Here is a 24,394-nt window from a genome sequence, read left to right as displayed (position 1 = left end):
CTGAGGCCGTGTGTCAGACAGTTGAAGGTAAAAAGAGGATGGATGCTACAACAAGACAATGATCCAAAACACATAAGTAATCAACTTCAGAATGGTTTCAGAAGAGCAAATACCTGTTCTGGCGTGGCCAAGTCAAAGTCCAGACTTTAACCCCATTGAGATGTTGTGGCATGACAGACATCATAGGAATCTGACTGAACTACAGCAGTTTTGTAGAGAAGAATGGGCCAAGATAAGTCCTGATCGATGCACCAGACTGATCTGCAGCTACAAGAAGCGTCTGGTTGAAGTTGTTGTGGTCAAATGAGGGGATGGGCACAAAATATTAAATGTTTCACTTATTTTCCCCCTTCTGTGATTGTTTGCATACTATCCTCATTAAAATATGAAAACCTATAAATGGTTGGGTGGTTTTAGTTAAAGTAGACACTGTTCTTTCATCTGTATGATTTTGACAAAGATCAGATCACATTTGATGGTGATTTTATGCAGCAATGTGAGAAATTCCAAAAGGTTCAGATACTTTTTTGTACCACTGTACATGGAAGGTTGATTGAAATACTCCAAACTCTCTGTAGATATGATTTAGCGTGTAAATGCCTGTTTGTCACTATTTACCGGCACATTGATTTGATGATGATCCATACCCAGAGTTAGGTTACGCACTGTAAAGCAATGCAGGTCATACACAAAGTTAAAAGCAAGAAACACTTAGTACTGTTTTTGTAAATTTTAATGCACCGTAAGATTTTCCATTTTAATTTATGCCATGATGGTGAGACCCAAATATATATATATATATATATATATATATATATATATATATATATATATATATATATATATATATATATATGTGTGTGTACACATATATATTAAGTTGGGACTCATCCTCATACACGTGCAGAATTGAAGGCTTAGGGTGAGATGGGGGCTAAGGGGGGGGATTGGGATTGACCCCATGTGTAAACAGTTTCAGAACCAATAATCTAGTTCTAGCTCTATTTATTTTGGGAACTAATTTGAAGTCAATTCTAACCTTTAATTTTCATTAAATTCGCTTTAAATGTCCTGTGGGCACTTCACCTTCCCCATTTTAATAGCCAATGTCAAAGCCTTTTAGAGGCCAGACGCTTTAAAAAGGCATAAAAATAAAGCAGAGAAACATAAAACCAATGTACACATTAAGTGCGATGCAATGTAATGCATTGATTACCGTGATATAAACGAGCATATGACGACTGCCAAATGCCATCGAGCCAATGACGATTTGAGTAAAATTGGGCAATAAGAGAAGGTGAAGCAGTCCAACAAAAGAAAGGATGTACTAGCATTCTTTTACACTGAGGTCGACAAAGTATAAATGTCCATTAATCTGCAAAGAACAGATAGAGGGAGAATATTGTAACAAAAACATGACAATTTTGTAGAGTTCAAAACATTATGCTCAACCTGAAGACAACAAACACATGGGGTAATATAAAAATATTCTGTTAAGATATCAATGATTATAAAACATTTTGTATGTAATAGAAAAAGATGTTAAAAATGTAAGTTAAAAATACCATATTGTTTTTGTAGTGAAACCTCACATCTAAAAATTGCTGTTCTAAGCCGGATAAAGTATAATATCAGCTTTCCTATGTTTAATTTCCTACTAAATTCCCAATAGCGTACCGCACGTAACACGTCACCTTTGCTTATTAATATTCATGACGTTAGCAACTGTTGCTAGGGGGGTCAAACTCACGTTTTTCCTTCATGCTAGATGCATGTCAATAGTGTATGAACGAGATGTTGACTGAGCTAAAACTACCAATTCTGCCCGAAAATGATGTCGCTAGTGCCAAATTCACTGGTAAAGATATGGAAGAACATACAAATGTTCAGTTAAAGACATGGCTTGAGTGTCGAGGTCTGAATAAGACAGGAAAAAGAGTCAACCTGACCCAGATGTAGATTTTTTATCACAACTTTTTCTTGTGTGCATTGCCATACGACACTAACGATGACATTCTCCTGTTTCAACAAGCTATCCTTTACCACCATATGCTCTGTCTTTCTTATACATTATATGCTTTGTATGTCTTATGTCTCCAACCGTTCTTGGGGGTCATTTATATTGCTATTTTTGTTTAGCGATTTCAAATGCTACTCAGTGACAGCCAACAAACACTTTTGTTTCATTAATAACAAATTTTAATTATATTAATTTATTTACACTTCGCCCTTACTAAGGTTGTTTCTTCACAACAGAAAATGTAAAGCTGCTAAATCTAAAGCCTACCTGTAGGCATGAACAGGCTTACTACAAAAAGACCAAGGCCAAACATGGCTAATTTATTTAAACATCCGTATCTTAGAAAAATAGGCTTACGTACATGACTGCTGTGATATGTAAATAAAATTTTTAAAAAAAATTTCAGGTCATTTATTGTCAGAAAGAAGCAGCACAGCAAAACACCACGCTAAAAAATAATTTAAAATATCAAAATGGCTTACCTCTTCGGGGCAGGATTGTCGATCTGTAGGACCATCCCCCTCAACAAAATGTTTACTGCATATGAAGGTGAATGGCTCCACTTTGTTGGCGTTAACCTGGTCTTTTCGACGTCCGCACAAGTTAATCTATTGTTCACATTTTTTCCCTCTGAGTTTTTGGCATCGGGAAACATATGAAGAAAACATCCTTCATATGTGGACGGTCATAATGTCTAGAGTCCTTTCTGCAGGTTCCATAGCAGCAGTGCTTATTTGGCATGTTCTTTTTGATTACCGGCAGAAAACGAGTAGTACTAGCATTGGTTGTATGCAAGCGCCCTTCTATGTTGACCCTGTTCCGGTTTACGATGGTGACGTCACACAGCCTTGCAGTCTAAAAATAGCATTCGTGTGGTACGCTATTCTGAAATCATTGTTTTGTCAGTCTAATTTATTTATTTATTTTTAAACTGTCCTCTTCAGCTGCTTGAGACGGAGTATGGGAATTTGAGTGTCCTATTGGTCTAAACAGTTTGAATGTATCACATGGGAGTATGATACTGTATACTCCTATTGTGAGTATTCATTGTATTTCGTTTGTCAGGAAAAAGCAGCGAGCAGGAAGGGGTTAAAGGGGGATGGAAAGAAAAATAGAAAAGGAGAGAGAGACTGAAGAGAAAAATAAACAACAACAAGAAATACATTAAAAGCCTACACTATTAATGTAGTCGTGCAACCATAAGCTAATTGTATTTCCGGTAATGTGGGTGGCCTGATGACCGAGGAGAAAAAGGAGGGGGAGGAGAGTCATCATGAGATGTGATTAGGTGGGTTTGAGCATACACAAATCAGCAGTGTGAGATGTAGGACCCAGTATTATGTGAATCACTTGTAAGTGTGGATATGTTGACATCCTATTCTATGCTGCCTGATGTCACTTTCGTTAAATTCAAGTATACCATTATTATGCTGGAACAAGTAGAAAACTGACATATCTTATGTCCCCAGTCACCCTTTAAATGACTATTATTATTTTGAATATCATTAGCAACAGACAAGAAAAGAAAAATAGTTATGTGAGATTTTTCAAATACATAACAATTTTTCAAATTAAAATGGAAGAATAGTGCTTAACTTCATATGCAATTTTTCTTTTCACCTGCAGAATCTAACATGACTAAACTTCCTAAATGAATAAATGGACATGGCAAACTTTTTTAAATTTTAATGAACATTTATGAAAATTATATTTATACTTGACACAAAACAGCACTACATCATTTTCAGTTTTTCCGCAAAAAGTCATTTCTCAGAACAGAAATAGTTTTACTCAGTTAGCCGTGTCAGGCACAAAGCAATTTAGTGGAGTGGAGATACGAGTACCAGACCTACTTTTGAAAGGCTGGGGAAAAAAAGCATTACTGTGTTTTCTCGCTATGGTAGGCCACAAAAGGCCACTTTGTATAAAGTATTCAGAGGCGACACGAGGCGTTTATGTGGGCGACATGTCCGACGCAGGACGGGAACGCGGCGACGACTTAGCAGCCTCCTGAGGTGTGAAATGCATACACAGATGATGCCGAGCTTTTTATGGAAACTTGTCAATGCGCTCCCGGCTTGTGTATTATTCAGGAGGGTGAATATCTTCATGTATGTCATTTTACCAACGTATCGTAAGTATCATCCTTTTGGAAATGTTAAGTATCGTTATATAGTTTTATTTTACCAACAGAAACAGTCCAAAGAGGGGAAATTCTTGCTTTTAACTTTGTGAATGACCTGCATTGCTTGGCTGTGCATAATCAGTCTCCACTTTCAGTGTCATTGCAGTGTTCATGTGATCGTCATGACATCAATGTGCTGTTAAATGATGCACAAGCTATTAAACATGAAGCACATATTATTGTGAGGCCCACCAGGACATTTCCATCATTCACCTATCCTTTTAGCCTTTTACCGTAATCATTAAAACCGATAGAATGAGACCTTGGTGACCCGAGCTAATCATAGGGCAGCTTGTTGGCTGACCCCTGTGCTGTTAAAGACGCATTAATGTAGCGCAGCAGCAGGCATCGTCATTGAACATTAACACGAGAGAAGCCAGCATGTAATATTTATATGTACTATATAGTGTATATATCTTCCTGCAGCGTCTTTTCGAAAATATAACTTCACATAATGTCAGTTTAGCACAATTGCTTTATGCGTTGCCATTTTAGAAACAGTATCTTGAGGCGATGTTAGTTTGGGAATTTATCCTGACATATTATAATTTTGTGGGAATAACTTGATTTCAGTAAAATTTCATTCAGTATCAATGTTTGAGCAACGTCATTTTATAAACATATTTTTGCATGTCACAACCCAGTAGCAAGGGAAGTGTGGTGCTGAGGGTGCTGCAGCACCAACTGGTGTTGGGGAGAAAAAAAGTTTTGGTAGATCATTTTTGTTCAAATAAATAAATAAATAAATAAAACACATTAAAACAATAATGTATTTAACTGGGAATTAAATCCAGATGTTGAAAAAGTTTTTGTTTGTTTATAAAACGGTCACCACCTGACACCTTGCTTGCTACAGTGGTACAAAAAAGTCCCTGAACTGTTAGGGTGCGCTGGGAAGTGGACCCCAAAGCAGACAAGGGTGGCTGTGGTGATTTTCAAAAGTTTATTTGAGCACACGTCGCAGCACCGCACGTGCACTTGGCGTGTAGCTGGCAGGTGTTGACAGGAGATCAATCAGGCGTCGGTACAATTCTGGGAGCAGGCACGGGGAATCCCGGGACGGAACAAGAGGTCTGATTAGCCGGGTAAGAATTAATGTGGTAAATACCTGAATGCTGGACTTCACTGACGGGATTACTCAAAGTTTGGTCTGGTGACGAGCGGCAACGACGAGCTGGCTTATAAAGGCGGCTGATTTCGATGGCTTGCAGCTGTCGGCGTCTTTGCCCGTCTGGTCTCCAGTCTGCAATCAAGGAGCCCTAACACTGAACCTTTTGTAATTTCTCACATTTCTGCATAAAATCACCATCAAATGTTATCTGATCTTTGTCAAATCACACACAGACGAAAAAACAGTGTCTGCTTAACTAAAACCACCCAAACATTAATAGGTTTTCATATTTTAATAAGGATAGCATGCAAACAATGACAGAAGGGAGAAAATGAGTAAGTGAACCCTCTGCTAAGGAGACTTAAAGAGCAAAAGAAACCAATTTTTACCAAACAATTTAAGTCAGGTGTGTACCCAATCACTGATGAGTGCTTTAAAGCTGCCTTGCCCACTATAAAACACACACCTGGTAAGAATTGTCATGATGAGAAGCATTGTCTTATGTGCATCATGGCTTGGTCAAAAGGGCTGTCTGAAGACCTGTGATCTAGGATTGTTGATTTGTATAAAGCTGGAAAAGTCTGGATGTTCATCAATCGATAGTCAGAGAAGTTGTCTACAAATGGTGAGAGTTTGGCACTGTTGCTTCTCTCCCAAGGAGTGGTTGTCCACCAAAGATGACACCAAGAGTTCAGCGCAGAATACTCAGAGTGGTAAAAAACAACCCTAGAATGTCTGCTAAAGACTTACAGAAATCCCTGGCACAGTCCAATATCTCTGTGCACACATCAACTATATGTAAATCTATGGCCAAGAATGGTGTTCATGGGAGGACTCCACGGAGGAAGCCATTGCTGTCTAAAAAAAAACTGTTGCTCGTTTAATGCTCGCAGAAAGGCACTAGGACATTCCCCAGAAGTTTTGGCAAAATATTTTGTGGACTAATGAAACCAAAGTATCAGTGTTTGGAGGTAACACACAACATCTTGTGTGGAGGAAAAACGTAACAGCTCACCAACATCAACACCTCATCCCCACCCGTGAAGCATGGCGGAGGGAGCATCATAAGTTGGGGCTCTTTTGCTACCTCAGGGCCTAGAAAACTTGCAATCATTAATGGAAAATTGAATTTAAAAGTTTTTCAGGATGTTTTGCAGGAGAACCTGAGGCTGTCTGTCAGACAGTTGAAGCTAAAAAGAGGATGGATGCTGCAACAAGACAATGATCCAAAACACAGAAGTAAATCAACTTCAGAATGGTTTCAGGAGAAGAAAATACACCTTCTGGAGTGGCCAAGTCAAAGCACAGACTTGAACCCCATTGAGATGGTGTGGCATGACCTAAAGACAGCGATTCATGCCGACATCCCAGGATCTGACTGAACTACAGCAGTTTGTAGAGAGGAATGGGCCAAGATTAGTCCTGATCGATGTGCCAGACTGATCAGCATCTACAGGAAGCGTTTGGTTGAATTTATTACTGCCATAGGGGGGCCACAAAATATTAAATGTGATGGTTCACTTACTAATTTTCCCCCTTGTGTAATTGTTTGCATAATATCCTCATTAAAATATGAAAACCTATAAATGTTTGGGTGGTTTTAGTTAAAGCAGACACTGTTTTTTCATCTGATTGATTTTGCGATTTTAACAAAGATCAGATCATATTTCATGTTGATTTTATGCGGAAATGTAAGAAATTCCAATAGATTCAGATACTTTTCCATACTACTGTACCAGGTCACATTGAATAAGGCGCTATTGGAACGGAAAAATTAACTGTTGACCGAGGAGGAGTTACCATGGCGCAAAAACTATTTTTCTATATAAAAACAGTGACATTGTCTAAAATTAAATTCAAGATCGAAAATGAAGACGAATATGATGATAGTTCTATAATAGTGCCCAGTGAGGATAGGTTAGCTGCAGATTTAGAGTCCAGAAAGAAAGTCTATCTTTGGTGCCTTCAAAAAGGTAAGATATGCTTGCATTGTAGCTGTATTATTATTTGTTGGTGCTGTTGAGCTTGCATCGTGCAGGTTATTCGTGTTCAACTTATTTTAGTGTGTGAAAAAGGGGTTTTAAACCGAGGTTTATTAGACCTTATAGTTTTCAAATGTGTCCGTGTGTCATTGCGCCATCTACACACAAATAAATGAGCTAAATATAATGCCTGAGTCACTAGTTGCCAGGGTATTATTTTGAATGCATCGGGAGAGAAACTTTACAACTAACTTTACAAAATTTATCCTTTCAATTTCCCTTTTTAATCACAAATTTAAGTTATGCCCGTAAACTTGATAATGCAAGTTCATAATGCAGTATCGTTATTTTAGCATTTTATCTACTTGAAGAGAAATTTAATTGGCGTATTTTGATTTTTTTTAGTGATACAGCCTTTCGAATACCTTAATTTTCGGACTATGAGGCGCACCTGACTAAAAGCCGCCAACCACCAAATTTGACACAGAAAGAGCATTTGTTCATAGACAATCCGCACCGTTGTTCTCACTGTATAATGGGATATTTACACCAAAATATATTTATCCGTAACACTATATGTGACGGCGTCGTCACATATTATTATCTCACTTATGAAAGGATGCAAAGATCCGAGCTGGACATCAATGGAGTTACCGCCAAAATTTGCCAGATGACACTTAATGCCATCTGTCATAAGCATTCATTAATGCCAATGACAGTGTCATGTCATAATTATGATGGGCATATGACAGTCTTATGACGCCGCTGTCAAATAAAGTGTTATCTATAAAGCCAAAATCAATCAACCACTAAGCCGCAGGATTCAGCGACTCATAGTCCAAAATTATGTTAGTCACTCTGCCAACATAGAGTATTTTTTCAATACCTTTTTACCAACTTATTTTTATAGCAGCTGTACTAACAACTGTTGTAACATATACAGCACAGTACTGTATATGCGCTGTCATTTTATCAAAGTACCGTATTTTCCATGTCACCATTTAATCCAAATACCTTTAGGCCTACGTATCACACATTTATCAATTTATTTGTTTCGTCATTTTACCAGCATGTTTTTATGTAATCCTTGACTGTAAAATAGACTAGCTCGGTCGATTTTGGTAAGGAGCTAGTCTTTATTATCAACGGGATTCTTGCACAATGGAGAACGGTAATCCCAGAATATTCAAAGATCAATTGACACAAGGCTACCTTGATCCTCTTATGTTGGATTTCATTCAAAATACCCAGCGTTCTTGCTTCTTTGATGGTTTGCCATGACTGGAGAACACTTTTGTTTTAATTTACACTGACATCACATCAAGAGTTCAACAGTAGATTTCTAGCTTTAGAAAAAACTAAAAACATGACAATGGTGTCATGTTTTAAATAGACTCATGACTCAGCCTTCTAGAGCCATCATATCATAAAAGATATCTAATCATCTTATTTTTGGACTTTCTTTGTAGCATGGAAAAGTCTAGTCCAGACATTCATTCACCGGATTCTCATAATGGGGTTGTTCAGAATACAACACATCTTTCACTATCACAATTTTAGCACTATGTTTCCACATTTTACCTTAAAGGGGAAGACAACACCTAGTATCAATGACATTTATGTTGAAGGCAGTTACTCAGTATTCTCAAGTATTTAGGTTTGCGAAATTCTTAGACTTCTGATAATGTATAAAATAATGATTTTTTTTTTTTTTTTAAATGACACTGCTTACGGGTTACATTCCTGCTCATACTCACTGACTCGAGCACAAGTGCATATGATAATAAGTATTAATGACATGAGCAAGGACAGGCTATCCAAGATACTCGCATTTGATTGGCTAGAATAGCTCCAGCGTTCATAAGTGGTTGCCACCATGTCAGGCAACCACTTATTGGAAACACTATTATTTATTTATTTATTTATTTATTTATTTGTTTCCAATATCCAAAAAATGAAACCATTTGGGGTTTTTTTCCAATTGATTAAACAAGATTATTTTTACTGCACATGATAAAGGTATTGTTTTTCCCATTAATTATTTTAGCATTGCAATTTTACCAACCTAGTTTTCTGTAACTAATTCTAGCAAAATATTACATATATTTAGCTAAATATCTTAAATGATCTCCAGAACATACATATATCCATCTATTTGGCCCCCCATAAAATCATTGTTACATATCCTCTAGTACTGTCATTTTAGTAATATACTCTCCTTTATTTTCAGACAAACATATCGTGATCTTAAAAGCATAATTGCCTATGTTATATTTTGGGAAAATCGTAATAACTGCCTAACTTTGTCGCTGCATAATCCTGCCTTATTGCCGTTGTCCCCAGACTAGCATACTATACAGTACATGTTACTTTATTGTATCAATATAGACAAGTCTAAAATTCTAGCAGAGCAATGTAAGAAACTCATTGATAGATATCGGAAGGGGCATTTCGCAGTTATTTTGTCTAAAGATTGTGCTACCAAGTATTAGGCTGAGGGTGCCAATACTTTTGTCCAGCCCATTTTTGGAGTTTTGTGTAGAATGAAAATTATTGATATTTTTTTTTCATTCTCTTTTGTGTTTTTTTCATTGCAAGCAAAATAAATGAAGATATTAATATCAAAGCATTTGTAATTGCAATCATTTTCTGGGAGAAATTGAGCATTATCTGACAGATTTGCAGGAGTACCAATACTTTTGGCCAGCACTGTGTGTCCATCCACGTAAGTGTTGTTGTTAGGCGCATCAAGTTGTCTTCCCTTGCCTAACAGCGTTTTCCACCTGTAAACAAACGAACAAAAAACACAAAACTCTTGAACTTATGTATTTAGGGTAAAAAGCCGGTGTATGACTTGTAGTAGATGAGTGTTTGTTTTCTATTCTTTGTCGTTGAAGCTAATGCATAGCTAATGATGTCTCAGCTGTAACGCAACAAAGAATTGTATTCAAATTGTACATAATTGTACCTGTTATTGCTTTATGGTGGCACTGTCTTGGTTCCACATCTGCCTTCATGAACACAAAATTCCCATATTCATGTATTAGAACACATTCAACTGGATGCTTCGGAGCTTTTCAGCTCCCTGATTTTGTTTCCATCCATTGCCATTAAATCAATAAAATACAAAACAATTTTGGTTGTGGCAACTCTTAGCTAATTCTTCATGTTCTCCTCCCATGTTGTGATGATGGCAGATGGATGCGGCATTGCCAAATTGTCTTTATTGAGGGATTTTGATGAGTAATGCCACTCCAGCTCCACTGTTGTTTTGGTTAAAGAAAGTGTAAAACGGAAGTCGCGAGCAGAAATGCGGAAGTAGCACGTCAACTTGTCTATAAAAAAAAAAAAAAAAAAATACAGACACATGAACTTACTAAAATTTTAGTTTTTTCTAGTTTCTAAAAAATGTTCAAATATGACTAGCAATTATGCTTTTAGATGAACAATATAGTATTTTATTACTGTTGGATAATGACTGTGTGTGTGTGAATGGATGAATGTGAGCTAATGTAAAGCACTCTTGGCACGTAAAAACGTGAAGATAAATGCGCTTTATAAGAATTCTCCATTTACTTTTTTTGTTTCATCATTTTTTTGACCAATCCTTACGTATTGAAAAAATATTAGATACAAGTCAACAGCCAATCAAAGGTAGTTAGGAGCCTAGTTAGGAGCCTGTTTAAGAAGGGTTATAAAACTGCCGGATACTTTATTTCACCCTACTGCTCAGCTCTGCTCTGCTTATATGATCTGCTTGTCCTAATTCTTATTTAATAATGAAGTGAGTCTTTCAAAGAGCCTGTGGGATTAGCTCTAAGCTGAAAACATGTCTGTAGCATCGTGATGCGTTGAAGAGAAGTGTGAAGAAAACACACATACACACAGACGGATTAATCCAACGATACCACGCGTGATATGGTCTAGTGTGTGTTCAAAACACTAAGTGAGACGTCATCTGTTTAAGGGATGTTTCATTGATTCCCAATTTAAAGGTGACCTCTTGCGAGATTCTATTTTTTCCCACTGTTTCGTGCATTAGATAGGCCAGAATGAATGTGTGACCTAGATCAAGTTTGTCATCTAAAGTGTGTAGTTTGTGATGTGATGGCAATCATTTATGTAAGTCAAACCACTCTGCAAATGTAGAGATTGAAATAGGTAACAATGTGTAGTCACCCTGAGCCTTATAATGCCAGTACCTGCCTGCTTCGTGCTTCTTTCATGCCCACTCATCTCTGGAGCACTGAGGAGGAAAGGTGTCTTACCAATGTCTTTATGACATGCAAAGCTGAACAAAGTCAGCTAAACTCAAACGAATTTATAAATGCCTTCAACTTATTTGGGGAGAAATCCCCAAGCATTTCAGAATCAGGATTTTACCATATTCAGGCCATATTGTGAAGATTGACTGCAAACATTTGTTTTCCTGACAGGATTTCTGCCATGAAAATACAGTATATAAATGCATACATTTGCATTTTTTTGTGTTTACTATTTTTGTCGCACAACCAGTTCAGGTTTTTATCTGTCAATTTCATTCACGTACCTCTGGGAAAACTATGCTATGCCCTATTCTACTTGCTGTGGTCGCTACTAGAAGCATTCTGCTGGCTCTGACGGCCCGAGGGGTCCGTCTCAATCTTAATTTTCTCCCTTGCCTCCAGACATTTGGTCAAGGGATGACAATATAAACGCTTGCCAATGACACAACCACTCATCCGACAGCCAATCAGAGCTAAAATTTCATTTCAGATATTAAAATTTGGTCTACCCATCCACAAATTATTTAGACTTTGTTTGCATGCAAAAATGACCAACCAAAATAGCTTGAAATCATGGACATTTTTCAATGCAAACTCTTGCAAACCTGATGAAATGACATCAAATGTTATGATAAAGCAAGGTCACCCTTAAAGTTTTCAAATAAAGTCTCTTTTATGTCTGTCAGGTTCCTTCAAAGGCATGTGCAAACAGATCGATCACTTCCCGGAGGACGCTGACTATGAGGCCGACGCTTCAGAGTACTTCCTACGTGAGTCTAATCCAATCTGTATTATCATATTTCCGTATTTTCATACCATATATTATTATGTATTATAATTTTGTGTACATATCCTTTCTTCATGTACACTTAATTTAACAAAACATTAAGTATCGCTCATTAGCCCACTCATCTGTCTCCCTCATTTTAATGCATGCAAGATATCTTCATTTATTTTCATTTGAGCATCATCTTAGGCCATGTCTACACCTAGAAGTTTTTTTTTTTTTTTTTTTTTTTTTTTTTTAAACTGAGGAACATGCTGTCTTACATCCAGAAAAAATAATTACGTCTACACCACCATATATATAGGGAAAAAAAGCATCCACAGCCAACCGCATTCATTCGTTAAACGCACATTCATAACAAGGTGACGATAAAAAAATATAAATGTCTTAAATCTCGCCCTTCGCATGTGTTCCTTAATATAGAGTAATGCAAGAGTTTGTCAATAAATGGAGGCAAAAAACACATGTCTAATAATAGAAGGTATCTATGTTGACTCCAAATGTAAACATTGGTCTCATGTGTGGCATAGGAACAAAGTTTGTTGCAGACAATGACATTCCCACAGTTAAATCTTCGGTTATCAGTGTACATATGATGACGCTACAAACTCAGGATTTGCACATCTTCACTTTGGTCGGAGTTTTTAATAACCCTCATTTTAAATGCCCAAAATGTGCGTGTGGATGATAGAGCATACCGACTACCCTGCTACGTGTAGACATGGCCTTCATTTTAGCAACACATCTTTAGGTTTTGTTCCCTAACCAACATATAATCTCATACGGCTATTTTCGAAACATATAGTGCCTTAATTTCAATTGCACATTTTTACAAACTGTGAACTCCGGGGTAGGAAGGAACCATACGCGGAGATTGAGGAGGGGGGGGGGGGGCATAGCAGGTGGCCGTAAAAAAAAAAAAAAACATCCACAGTCAATTGCATATATTTTTAAATATATTTATAACAATAAGTGAAAAATATTTGTCCACCATACCCCCATCCTTCGCATGTTTTTTTTCCCCCCATTTTTTTTTTACACCTGTCCTGTTCAGCTGTTTGACAAGGAGAATGGAAGTCTAAGTGCCCGGATGGTCTGAACAGTTTTAATGTTTCACATTGAGAGTCTGACATACTCCTATTGTGATCATTCAACTTACCTCATTTATTATGACAAAGCAGCGAACAGGAAGGGGTTACGGGGGGTGAAGAGAAGAAAAGAAACACAAGAGAAGAAAGAAAAACACAAACTAAAACAAGAAATACATTGAACATCTAGACTAACTACTAATGTGTTGGTGCTATCGTCAGCTAGATGTATTTCCGGTTGACACCATGTGGGGGGCCTGTTAACCAGGGAAAGAGGGGGACGGGGGTGGGGGTGTCTATAAGCTAAATGCTTGAAAGGGGTAGAGTGTACACAAATCAGCTCTGCGATCTAGTACCCAGTAATCGTGTGAATCCCTTGTGAGTGTAAGCCCATTGGCAACCAACCCTATGCCGCCCCATCGCCAATCCCGGCACCGGGACCCCCCACCCGAGCGCGCCCTATCACATCCAGCCGCACGCGAGCCCCATGTGTTCTTCAACATGAAGCACTGCAAGAGTTTGTAAATAAATGGAAGCAAAAAAGCACCTAATTTACTCCAAATGTAAACATTGGTCTCATGTGTGAATTAGGGACAAAGTTTGCACGGTCAGGGACGTTTCCGCAGTTAAATCTTTGGTTGTCAGTGTCCACTAGTGATGGGTCCAGTGAAACTAATGCGCCGGCGCACGCAACCCCTGCGTCGGTGCGCGCGTCGCTACAAGAAAATCACGTGACCGATGCATGAACTCATTGAAGTGTGTCGACACAGTCGTGACGCGGCAAACTGGTTCAAAAGGAAGCGCGTCTGTCAACGCGATGGAGCTGCTGAAACAATCCACATCTCACGGTTACTTCCTCGTTGTCTACATGCTGTGGAAATGGACGTAAGACAGGGAAAACGCACTTGTCATCTTCCATTCAAAATACAATTAATTTTAAGGTAAATCTTAGTTTATTAGTGTGACGGGTGCACGCGGGTCCGTCATTTGTGGTGCCTTGCCTTCAAGACTACACGCTGGCATTTGACCTGCTAGCTTAGTGGTGGAGTAATCGCCATTCGTCCCCGACGCTTCGTGAGCGTGGGGTCAAGTCCTGGTCAGAATGTGTTGAACGGATCGCAGCGCGGATCCAAAACTTTTGATTTTACTATTAAAGTTATTTTTTTTTGCAGGTGAAATTTCGCATTTGTACTTTGTATGTGACTAACCTGTCATATACAAACAGTTGCCACCTCCTAAATGCTGAAGCATTATTGGGCCAAGCATGAGAATGAAGTTTCTCATAATCCCAAAATAAACACAGGTATAGAGCCATTCCTTTACTTTCCCACAGTTACTTTTTTGGAAATTTATTAGAAATCTGTAATTAAGCTATAATTTATTTTTTGTCCACTTCAATTTCTTTCTGATGGGCTATGGTAGCACTTAGATGACGAGGTAGGGAGTCAAGGAGGCAATGCAACTGTAGATGAAATAGCAAAAGTGCAACAATGCATGGCTGAGCCGAACATGGCACGCAATGCCGATTTTCTTCAATACTGGAGGAGCCAATGGGCATCTTATCCAAACCTCTTTCAACTGGAAATTCTTGTGCATGCTGGCATCGTTGGTTCCATGCGAGTGTGTTGTCCACAGCATGCTTGTTTAGAAAAAATAATTTAAAAAAAAAAAAGTAACCAACTAAATTTTAAACATTAAAAAAAACTGTTTTTGAATACAATTTTATCAGAACAAAAAGTCCACAGGCTTTCCCATTCATTATTACTTACATTTTCACATAATAATATATGTTCACATAATTTGAAATATGGAATAATGCAATATGAATGCAAAGACTTAAATGATTTGATTTTACATGCTATGTCATCAATTCAGTCTCAGTCTGTCAAGTGGGTTGCCTGTAGGGATTTTTATGTCCAGCAGGTGTCAGTATTCAATGACACAGTATCCACACTGTGTCAACACAGTGTGTCACTGTGTCGACACGCTTCATGAGGTCTCACGGACCCATCACTAGTGTCCACATGATAGCGCCACAAACGCAGAATTCGCACATCTTCTCTTTGGACGGCGTTTTTAAAAACCCTCGTTTGGATGATAGTGTGGATGATAGACCAAACCATAGAAAAAGGATTTTTTGCCAAATACCTTCCTACATGTAGACATGGCCTAAGGCTGAGTGCTTTTGGAGAGTTTTTATTCTATCAAAAAACAAACCAAAATATGGAAATAACCAAGAAGCAAAAAACTTCATCGTCAGTGATTACGGCCAAGCCGTGGAATGACACTCCAGGGGTTATTCCCTAATCCTGGAGGTAGAGGAAAGAAAATAAAGACGAACATTAGTCAGGGGTCCCAATTAAGGTCACAGTCACAGAACAACAATCAAAATGCCCTAGCCACTTTCAAGAGCTCCCGCATACTCACGTCTCACGACCTCCTTGTTGTGATTTTCTCCCTCCTTTTATATGCTGGGGAGAGCCCCTTGATTGGTGACGAGTGACCATGTGTTGCCGGATGAGGCAATTGGCTGCAGGTTTAATAGTCCCCTCTCTGGACTGTCTGCTTCCCATGGTGTTGACGATTCCTGTACCTTTTGTGGTGTCCCATGTGAGTTCGCTGTCCATGGTGCTGAACCCCTGTGGTGAGCCATGTGGAATTGGTCACTGGGGCACCACAAAACATATCATCCTGTATTTTCATTTTTGCAACATATAATTTATATTAATAGGTACTTTGACTGTTACCTTCCCACATTGTGTTGGACACTGGACCAATTCAATAGACTTTGTCAGAAACTTTTTCCTGAACTTTTGAGCATGTCTTAAAGACCACTTGGTCTGGACGAGTTAGACAGTGTGCAACCACAAAAGGGCAAGAAGGAGAAGGACTGCGTGACACGAGGGTAACGTTTGAGACGTGAAGGGCGAGGAGAAGGGTAGTGAGACTGTCGCCGTCTCCCAGCGGCCCGCCAATTAGGACACTTTGGTCTATAAATACTGCCAGGCGGCTGCGTTATGTGGGTCAAACCTCCTCTCTCGTTCTCCCTGGCGTCCTCCCTGGTGTCCTCCCCGCCCATCTGTTTGTACATCCCCGTCGAGGCCCGACAGCTGGTCCACGGCGGGCGAGCGGCTGGGCAGATAGACGGAGGGATGGGCATAGCCAGATAGATGGCACAGGCAACCACATTGGTATCTGTACTTTTTCTAAAAATCTTGTTTCGGGGCTAAGAATGAAATATTTTAATCATCTTTCTTCAAATATCGTAATTTTAGCAACATGTCTATTTTCTAATGTGCACTTATCTTGTGTAACTGTATAGCTGAAAAAACACATTAGAACATTATCCTTGACATATTGTAATTTCAGCAGCATATCTATCTATATTGCCATTTGACAAATCTTTGTGTATTTTCATTTCACATAGTATCTTTATATGGCTGAATTTAAACATTCTGTATTGTACCTTTATTGTCATTTTAGCAACATACCGTATTGGCCCGAATATAAGACGGTGTTTTTTGCATTGAAATAAGACTGAAAAAGCGGGGGTCATCTCATATTCGCGGTCTAGACGTTATACCCATTCACGAGGCTAGATGGCGCCAGATATCATTGAAGCGATGTTCTGTCATGACAGATCCCAGCTACTCTCAAATTTAACCAGTTTGCATTATTTTACTGCAATGTTTTTCCTTATTCAGATTTGTTTCAAAACTACAGTTACAGTTTGACTTCCCTTTGATGGTTAATGCAGTTATTTCAATTTTGTTGTTTTATCACAATAGATTGGTTTATTTACATTTCAAAAACCAGAAGCCATTCATTTATGAATGTGATTGCACTTTAGTTTACATATTTAAATGTTGAGATATTAAGATCTCTCAAATATATTGTTATAATCATTTGTTTCAGATGTAGTGCAATTATTTTCTGTATAAAAATTAATTTGGTGTTCAAAAAGTCTTTTTTCAAACTTGAGTCTTGAAAAAGAGTATTTTAATATTTAGCACAGTAATTTTTATTGTTTTTTTTTTTCCTGTGTTGTCATTTTAGCAATGTATCGTAATCACAAATCGACCCAAATTGCCTTGTTCTTAGTACATGTCTTCGCATTTTGCAATATTAACACTAAAGTGTAGCCTTATTTTTATGCTACTTTTATGTTAAATACAAACCATCATCTTCAATCATGATATTTGTAATGTATGTTCCAAAAGCTTCATTTTGTTAAAAGATATATATATATTTATTTATTTATTTATTTATTTTTTGATACACCTACCTATTTATCGACATTTTAGTTACATATCTTCATGTGTCATCATTTTACAACGCAACCTTTGGTAATGTCTCTTCAGTAACATTTTCTTGACGTAGACATATTGTATTTAGATAAATTGTCATTTTAAACATTTTTTTCTTATGCATTATTGATTTTTTTCTTTTGGTATACCTATATGTCGTATTTGGTATACTTATATGTCGTATCATCGTATCATTTTTTTCAAAATGTCCTTTTATAGAATATTGTTAAGCCATTTCATCACATTCTGGTATCATTTTAAGCAAATTAGCTTCCCAGATTTTCATTTTGCAAGATATGTTGCAATAGAACCATTTCAATCCATAGCAATTTTTCAAACACATCGTTCCGTCATCTTATTAAAATACCTCTGCATTTCATTATTTAGTAACATATCTTCCCACACAACATTTTTGTGTTTCTGTAGTGCCGTTTTAGCAACGTAGCAATGTGAATCATCATTTGGCAACATATTTTACCTATTCACATTTAAGCATCATTGTTTGACAAACTCATGCAACGAATGTACCAGTAATAGTCAGGGGTGAAAGTGGCTAGAATTTCTTGCCGGAACTCCCCGACACGAAGGTCGCCACGGAGCCAGAAATGTTATTTATTCTTTTTTTTTTTTTTTTTTTTTTTTGGGGGGGGGGGGGTTCAAACCTGTTACCTGTCAAAACTGTTTCAGCACAGTTATTTCTATAACCCATACAAAAACTGATTTTCATTCAAAATTGTATTTTTTCTATCATTTGCAAAATATAAGTTAACAAAAACAGCAATAACCCCAACCTCCAGCTCCTAATTTTTTATTTTCCCTCATTTCCTCACATACTAAATGCCAAATCTAAATATTAACTACTTAAGAACATAGGATGTATATTAAAATTAATCAAAATAATAAAAATTGAAGTTAATGTAAATATTTACTTTTTTTTGTAACAATGATATGAGTAACATACATTCAGGAAAAATAAGTAAAAATGACTTATATTATGCAGAGTGAAATGGAATATATTTTGAAGATCGCGTAAACATTAACTTTTTTAAATCATAAGGAAATGAATAAGTAGCCTAACATAAATGAACAAATGTAAGTCCAAAGTGCACATTGACAGCTAAGATGTTCTGAACCTCCCCACCAGAGCAAATAAAATGAAATATGATAAATAAGCCTCCTCAAGTCTTTCGTTGTTCTTAAAGATTTGATCCATTTTATGTTGCATTGCCCTTTTTTGTCGCATCAATTCAACAACCTTTTTTTTTTTTTTGCTGTTCCAGAAAACATGCATATTTGAACCAGTCAGAGCTAACTATCTCTGCTGACCACATCTCAGTATGACAGCCAATTGAATGGATAAACGAGTCCAGGCGTTTTGCTTTGCATTCGCACATTAACATCATGATCAGACTCGGATAACTGCAGCAGCAGGGGAAACCTCCATGCCGTTTGTGGAATAAAATAAATAATAAATATTGGTGGAAACGGATTATCCTACACAAGCACTTTATAATGCTTGTTGTTAACACTTGTGTATGTAAATCTGATGTTGGTAGAGTATTTTCTTCTTGGAGATGAAATGCATGTATGGCAGCTTAGCATTTTTAATTTTTTTTTGACATAGCGTTTTGACAGTTGCCGTCATATTTTCTGAATCAAAGAACCGTGTACCAGAACAGCATTCCGGCCTTGAATCTTATACCAGAACTGCGTTCCTGACCGCTCTAGCCCATTTTCACCCCGGTAATAGTTGATCCGTTCCCATTGTGGTCGGCTTAAGAGGTTCTGCTGTCATGTCTTTGGTCATCTTGCGTGTCAGGCGAGTGCATTTGGTGTCCGCTGACCTACATTGTGCAGGAGCAGATGCACTAGAAAGGCTGTAGGGAAAAGGCAAGGAGAGTGTGACAGCCGTCCTTACTGCAACATAGCTTAGCAGCAACAACAAAAAAAATAAAAGTGAGCACTAAATTGAACGTTATCTTTAATTTGGTATTTTCATGCTCACGTGAGCCATCTGTGTCACATTTTAGCCTTTTACTGGAGTAACCATGGCAACCCATTTAACTCCATTTAAAGTAAAGCCTTCATTTTGGACACCCTGATTCATAAATTTACTAGTGCTGTCGAAATGTTCACTGGACGTTGTAGATGTATATTAAGATAAATGTGATGTAAAAGTGACTTCTATACAAAGATTTGTGTGTCTAGAGTACCTTCAACACACATCTATTGTGAAATTATACAATCAATTAAAAATAAAAGTGGAGGGGGGATGATTATAATATTAGGAGGATCACTTGTATCATGCAGTTAATTTGGATTCAATCCTTCCTGGAGGGTCCGCATCATCATCATCATCATTATCATCAACATCATTATTATCATCATCATCATCCTTCAGCTTCTCCAAGTGGCTACCCCCCACTGCCCTGGCCTGGTCGGATGTGTACATGTGGATATTATGTAAGCGAGAGCAGCCTGCCTTTCTATGAGCACTGAGGGAGAAACATAGCTCAGCCCCCAGCACACACCGCATCACCCGCCCTCCCCCACCGCCTCTCTCCAATGTAGGCAACAGAGCCTTCTGGCGCCTTCTTGGATTTACACTAAACATTCGATATGTTTCTCATGTGTACAAGATCAGAGGAATACGAGAGAAAATTAAATCTGAACATTTAACAGAGTAGCATTCTCCACCTTCTCCTACATTGTTGTATAATTTGAAAATTAGGATGAAAAACGAATTTTTTTTTTTTTTTTTCAGTTTGTATGTAAAATTGCATTTATGACTGCGCTTACACCTTCACCAATTTAATCGATTTCAAATTAGCTTTTGCACATTTTCTTCATCTGAATGTTATTTGCAAATGTTTTTGTAAAAAAAAAAAAAAAAAAAAAAGGTCAAGAATGTTTCTAAAACCTCACATTTGATGTCAGGGTTGGTTTGTGTAGCGGCATGATAGTAGACATTTTTCTTGTTTAAAGGGTATGTAGCGGCAAAGGGAGTGTGAGACATCAATAGAACCGTTATGTGCCAAGATAAAGTTAACAAAAAATCGATCACATTAATGAGCAATTATCGAAAATAGATCGAAAATGACGAACATTCCCGAAAGTGTTCCGGAAACAGCCGAATGGGGCGGGACGTCACGACAAGTGATTGACAGTCGAGGCGGAGCCAGGTTCCATTGTTTTTTAACGACGAGAGAGTAGCGTTGGGGTTTGTTTGACGAAAACATCACAAAAATGGTTCAAAACTGCTGTGCTATGTGGTGTACAAATAGTTATTTATCGGAATATAGTATCCATGAGTTCCCGAACGTGAAAAAAAAAAGCTGGACTACGCAGACAATGGGTAAAGTTCGTCCGTGCAAAGAGGGCTAATTTTCTAGACACAGCCTCCGGCACGCTTTTCTGTTGTGCGCATTTTCCACCTGAAAGCTTCTCGAACTATGGACAAGTGAAATCGGATTTTGCTAAAAGATTGCTGCTCAAAGGAGATGCGGTGCCGACCATACACGCGCAGCGACCTAAATGTCCCGAGATATCAAGAAAGAGGACGATGAGTGGCAAAGGAGGCTAAGGCTAAGCAAAGGAGGGGAGCAGCCAAGCTCGAAATGGCCAGAGTGAGTACTCTTTTATAATAAAAAAATGTCACGCATTGGATACAGGACTGGACACATGTATAAATTATCGTTCGTAAAATATATAGAACAAATCCTCTGATCCCACTCATATTTGTGTCTGTTGGCAGAGCGAAAAGCTATGATAGCGCAATAAATGATAATTATTCTATGCATTCCTTTATTTTGCAGTCACGGTGTATCAGCTTCACAAAAAGAAATGCAAAACAAATCATTGGTGTTTCCCACACGATCAGCTGCCGATGTTTCATCAGTGTCATTGCTCCCCTCAATGACCGTTTCATTACGCTGCATTGGCGTTCGTTTGAGCTCAAATTGGTAACCTAAAACACCGATTAAAGCTTCGTAACTCTCCTCGTCACCATTAGATGAACATTCGTTACGTCCTTCTACGTCGGATTTGTCGCTGAAACTAGAAACGAAATTGTCTGCCATCATCGCCGCCATTCAGTATTAAAGCACTGAGCCTTTTTCTTGTTGAAGAAACACCCCTCACTGTCAATTCTGAATTCTCTTTTATTGACAACGACGGTTGTTTCTTCATGAGGGAACCTGGAATATGTGTAGGACGAACACAATGCATTAGCATAAACAGCTCAAACCCCCCCCTAATTCTCCCCTCACTAGAAGGAATTATATTGATGCAGACAGGCGCTGCCCCCCTAGTGGCCGGTGGCACTCTCTTCACTTGTCGTGACGTCACGCACACAATCTGCCAGATCTCGGGCGCCGGTCGTTTTAGCTTGACAATCGAGCCAAATTTCTCTCATTTTCTTGTGTGTAATTACACGAAGTGGCATGATATGAATACAAAAGGCATGCGTTTATGGATAAATGATGGAATATAAACATTTTCCCAGGGCATGACATACCCTTTAACTTTATGCCCATATGTTTTTGTTTTGTGCAAATTTGCACTCAAAGGTTTTTGTAGCGTAACGTTTTTTGTTTTATAAACCGTTTCATAAATTTAATCTTTTCATAATTTCTAAAGAGATATTTTCATGATTAAAGGCCGGAATAAAAATGTGAAGTAATATCACATTTAGGCCAGATTTTAGTAAATTTTACTGCTGAACTATTGCATGCATCCTATAAATTAGCTCCCTTCCTAGCTCACTTTTATTATTCACTTATTTATTTTTACTTTTATCTTATATGTTATTTGCGTGCTTCTGTGTTCATTTATTTCTAAATTTATTTTAACTAAAATACCAATTAAGAAAATTAAATTTCTTTATCTGATCAAAACTAACGCACTGTTTTCATGGACACACAAACATCGCGCTTTTGGTCGGAACAAATTATTTAGAACATGCGCAGATTGACCAAATATACCGGGAAACGTAGGGAAAGAAGAAGCCAGAGCAACTATTACGTCAAAATACGTCGCTCCATCCATTTCTACATCAAACATTAGCATTATTTTGCGAATCTTTACAATTTTTTCTACTGTCAACAATTGTAAGCTCTTACTACATCTCAAGCCATGTGTTTGTCTCGGATACAGACCAGATTAGTCTTGCTCCTACTCTGTCTGCTTCGACCAGCTTCCGGGAATAACAAAAATGCAAATACTGATGTCACTGACATACACAGAACCGTTTGTTCTGAAATTTTGTAATAAACTATTTTAATGTGCACCGATCAGATTATCAATTGACATAAACCACCTTATCGTTCGAAATACAGTGGTATGAAAAAGTATCTGAACCTTTTGCAGTTTCTAACATTTCTGCATAAAATCACCATCAAATGTAATCCGATCGTTGCCAAAATCACTCAGATGAAAATATAGTGTCTGCTTTAACTAAAACCACCCAAAAATTTAAAGGTTTTCATATTATAACGCCAAGAGTTCAGCGCAGAATACTCAGAGTGGTAAAAAACATCCCTAGAGTGTCTCCTAAAGACTTACAGAAATCACTGGCACAGTCCAATATCTCTGTGCACACATCAACTATATGTAAAAACATGGCCGAGAATGGTGTTCATGGGAGGACTCCATGGAGGAAGCCACTGCTGTCTAAAAAGACATTGTTGCTCGTTCAATTTTCGCGAAAAGGCAGTTGGATACTCCACAGAAGTTTTGGCAAAATATTTTGTGGACTGATGAAACCAAAGTTGAATTGTTTGGGAGTCACACACAGCGTCATGTGTGGAGGAAAAATGGAACAGCTCACCAACATCAACACCTCATCCCCACCCTCAAGCATAGTGGAGAAAGCATCATGATTTGGGGCTGTTTTGCTGCCTCAGGGCCTGGAAAACTTGCAATCATTAATGGAAGAATGAATTCAAATGTTTATCAGGATGTTTTGCAGGAAAACCTTAAGCCGTCCGTCAGACAGTTGAAGCCAAAAAGAGGATGGATGCTGTAACAAGACAATGCTCCAAAACACAGAAGTAAATCAACTTCAGAATGCTTTAAGAAGAACAAAATACATGTTGTGCAGTGGCCAAGTCAAAGTCCAGACTTGAACCCCATTGAGATGCTGTGGCATGATTTAAAGACAGCGATTCATGCCAAACATTCCAGGAATCTGACTGAACTACAGCAGTTTTGTAGAAAAGAATGGGCCAGGATTAGTCCTGATCAATGTGCCAGACTGATCTGCAGCTACAGGAAGTGTCTGGTTGAAGTTATTGCTGCCAAAGGGGGGGCCACAAAGTATTAAATGTGAACAATTCACTTACTTATTTTCTCCCTTCTGTCATTGTTTATATACTATCCTCATTAAAATATGAAAACCTATAAATGTTTGGGTGGTTTTAGTTAAAGCAGACACTGGTTTTTCTCATCTGTGTGATTTTGACAAAGCTCAGATCACATTTAATGGTGATTTTATGCAGAAATGTGACAAATTCCAAAAGGTTCAGATACTTCTTTATATCACTCTATAATTGTGATTGAAATGGGCCAGATCGGGTCCGAATATTCTGAATCAGGTGTGCACATGAAGCCTTTTTATTCCGATCAGGCTTTTAATCCAAATAAAAGTTTC

General features: G+C 37.9%; 1 protein-coding gene across 1 annotated transcript in view; it reads left to right on the top strand.

The window, feature by feature from the left end:
* LOC130920174 (voltage-dependent calcium channel gamma-2 subunit) overlaps window positions 1–24,394 on the top strand; it is a 79,999-nt gene that overhangs the window by 27,359 nt on the left and 28,246 nt on the right. Inside the window, exon 3 of the mRNA XM_057843153.1 lies at window positions 12,250–12,333. Coding sequence (XP_057699136.1) covers window positions 12,250–12,333 — 84 coding nt within the window. The remainder of the gene's footprint in view (window positions 1–12,249; window positions 12,334–24,394) is intronic.

The sequence above is a fragment of the Corythoichthys intestinalis genome, chromosome 8, assembly GCF_030265065.1.
Source record: "Corythoichthys intestinalis isolate RoL2023-P3 chromosome 8, ASM3026506v1, whole genome shotgun sequence".
In the NCBI taxonomy this organism is placed as follows: domain Eukaryota; kingdom Metazoa; phylum Chordata; class Actinopteri; order Syngnathiformes; family Syngnathidae; genus Corythoichthys; species Corythoichthys intestinalis.
Note: the sequence above shows the minus strand (reverse complement) of the source record. Positions and strands in the feature narration are given on the sequence as shown.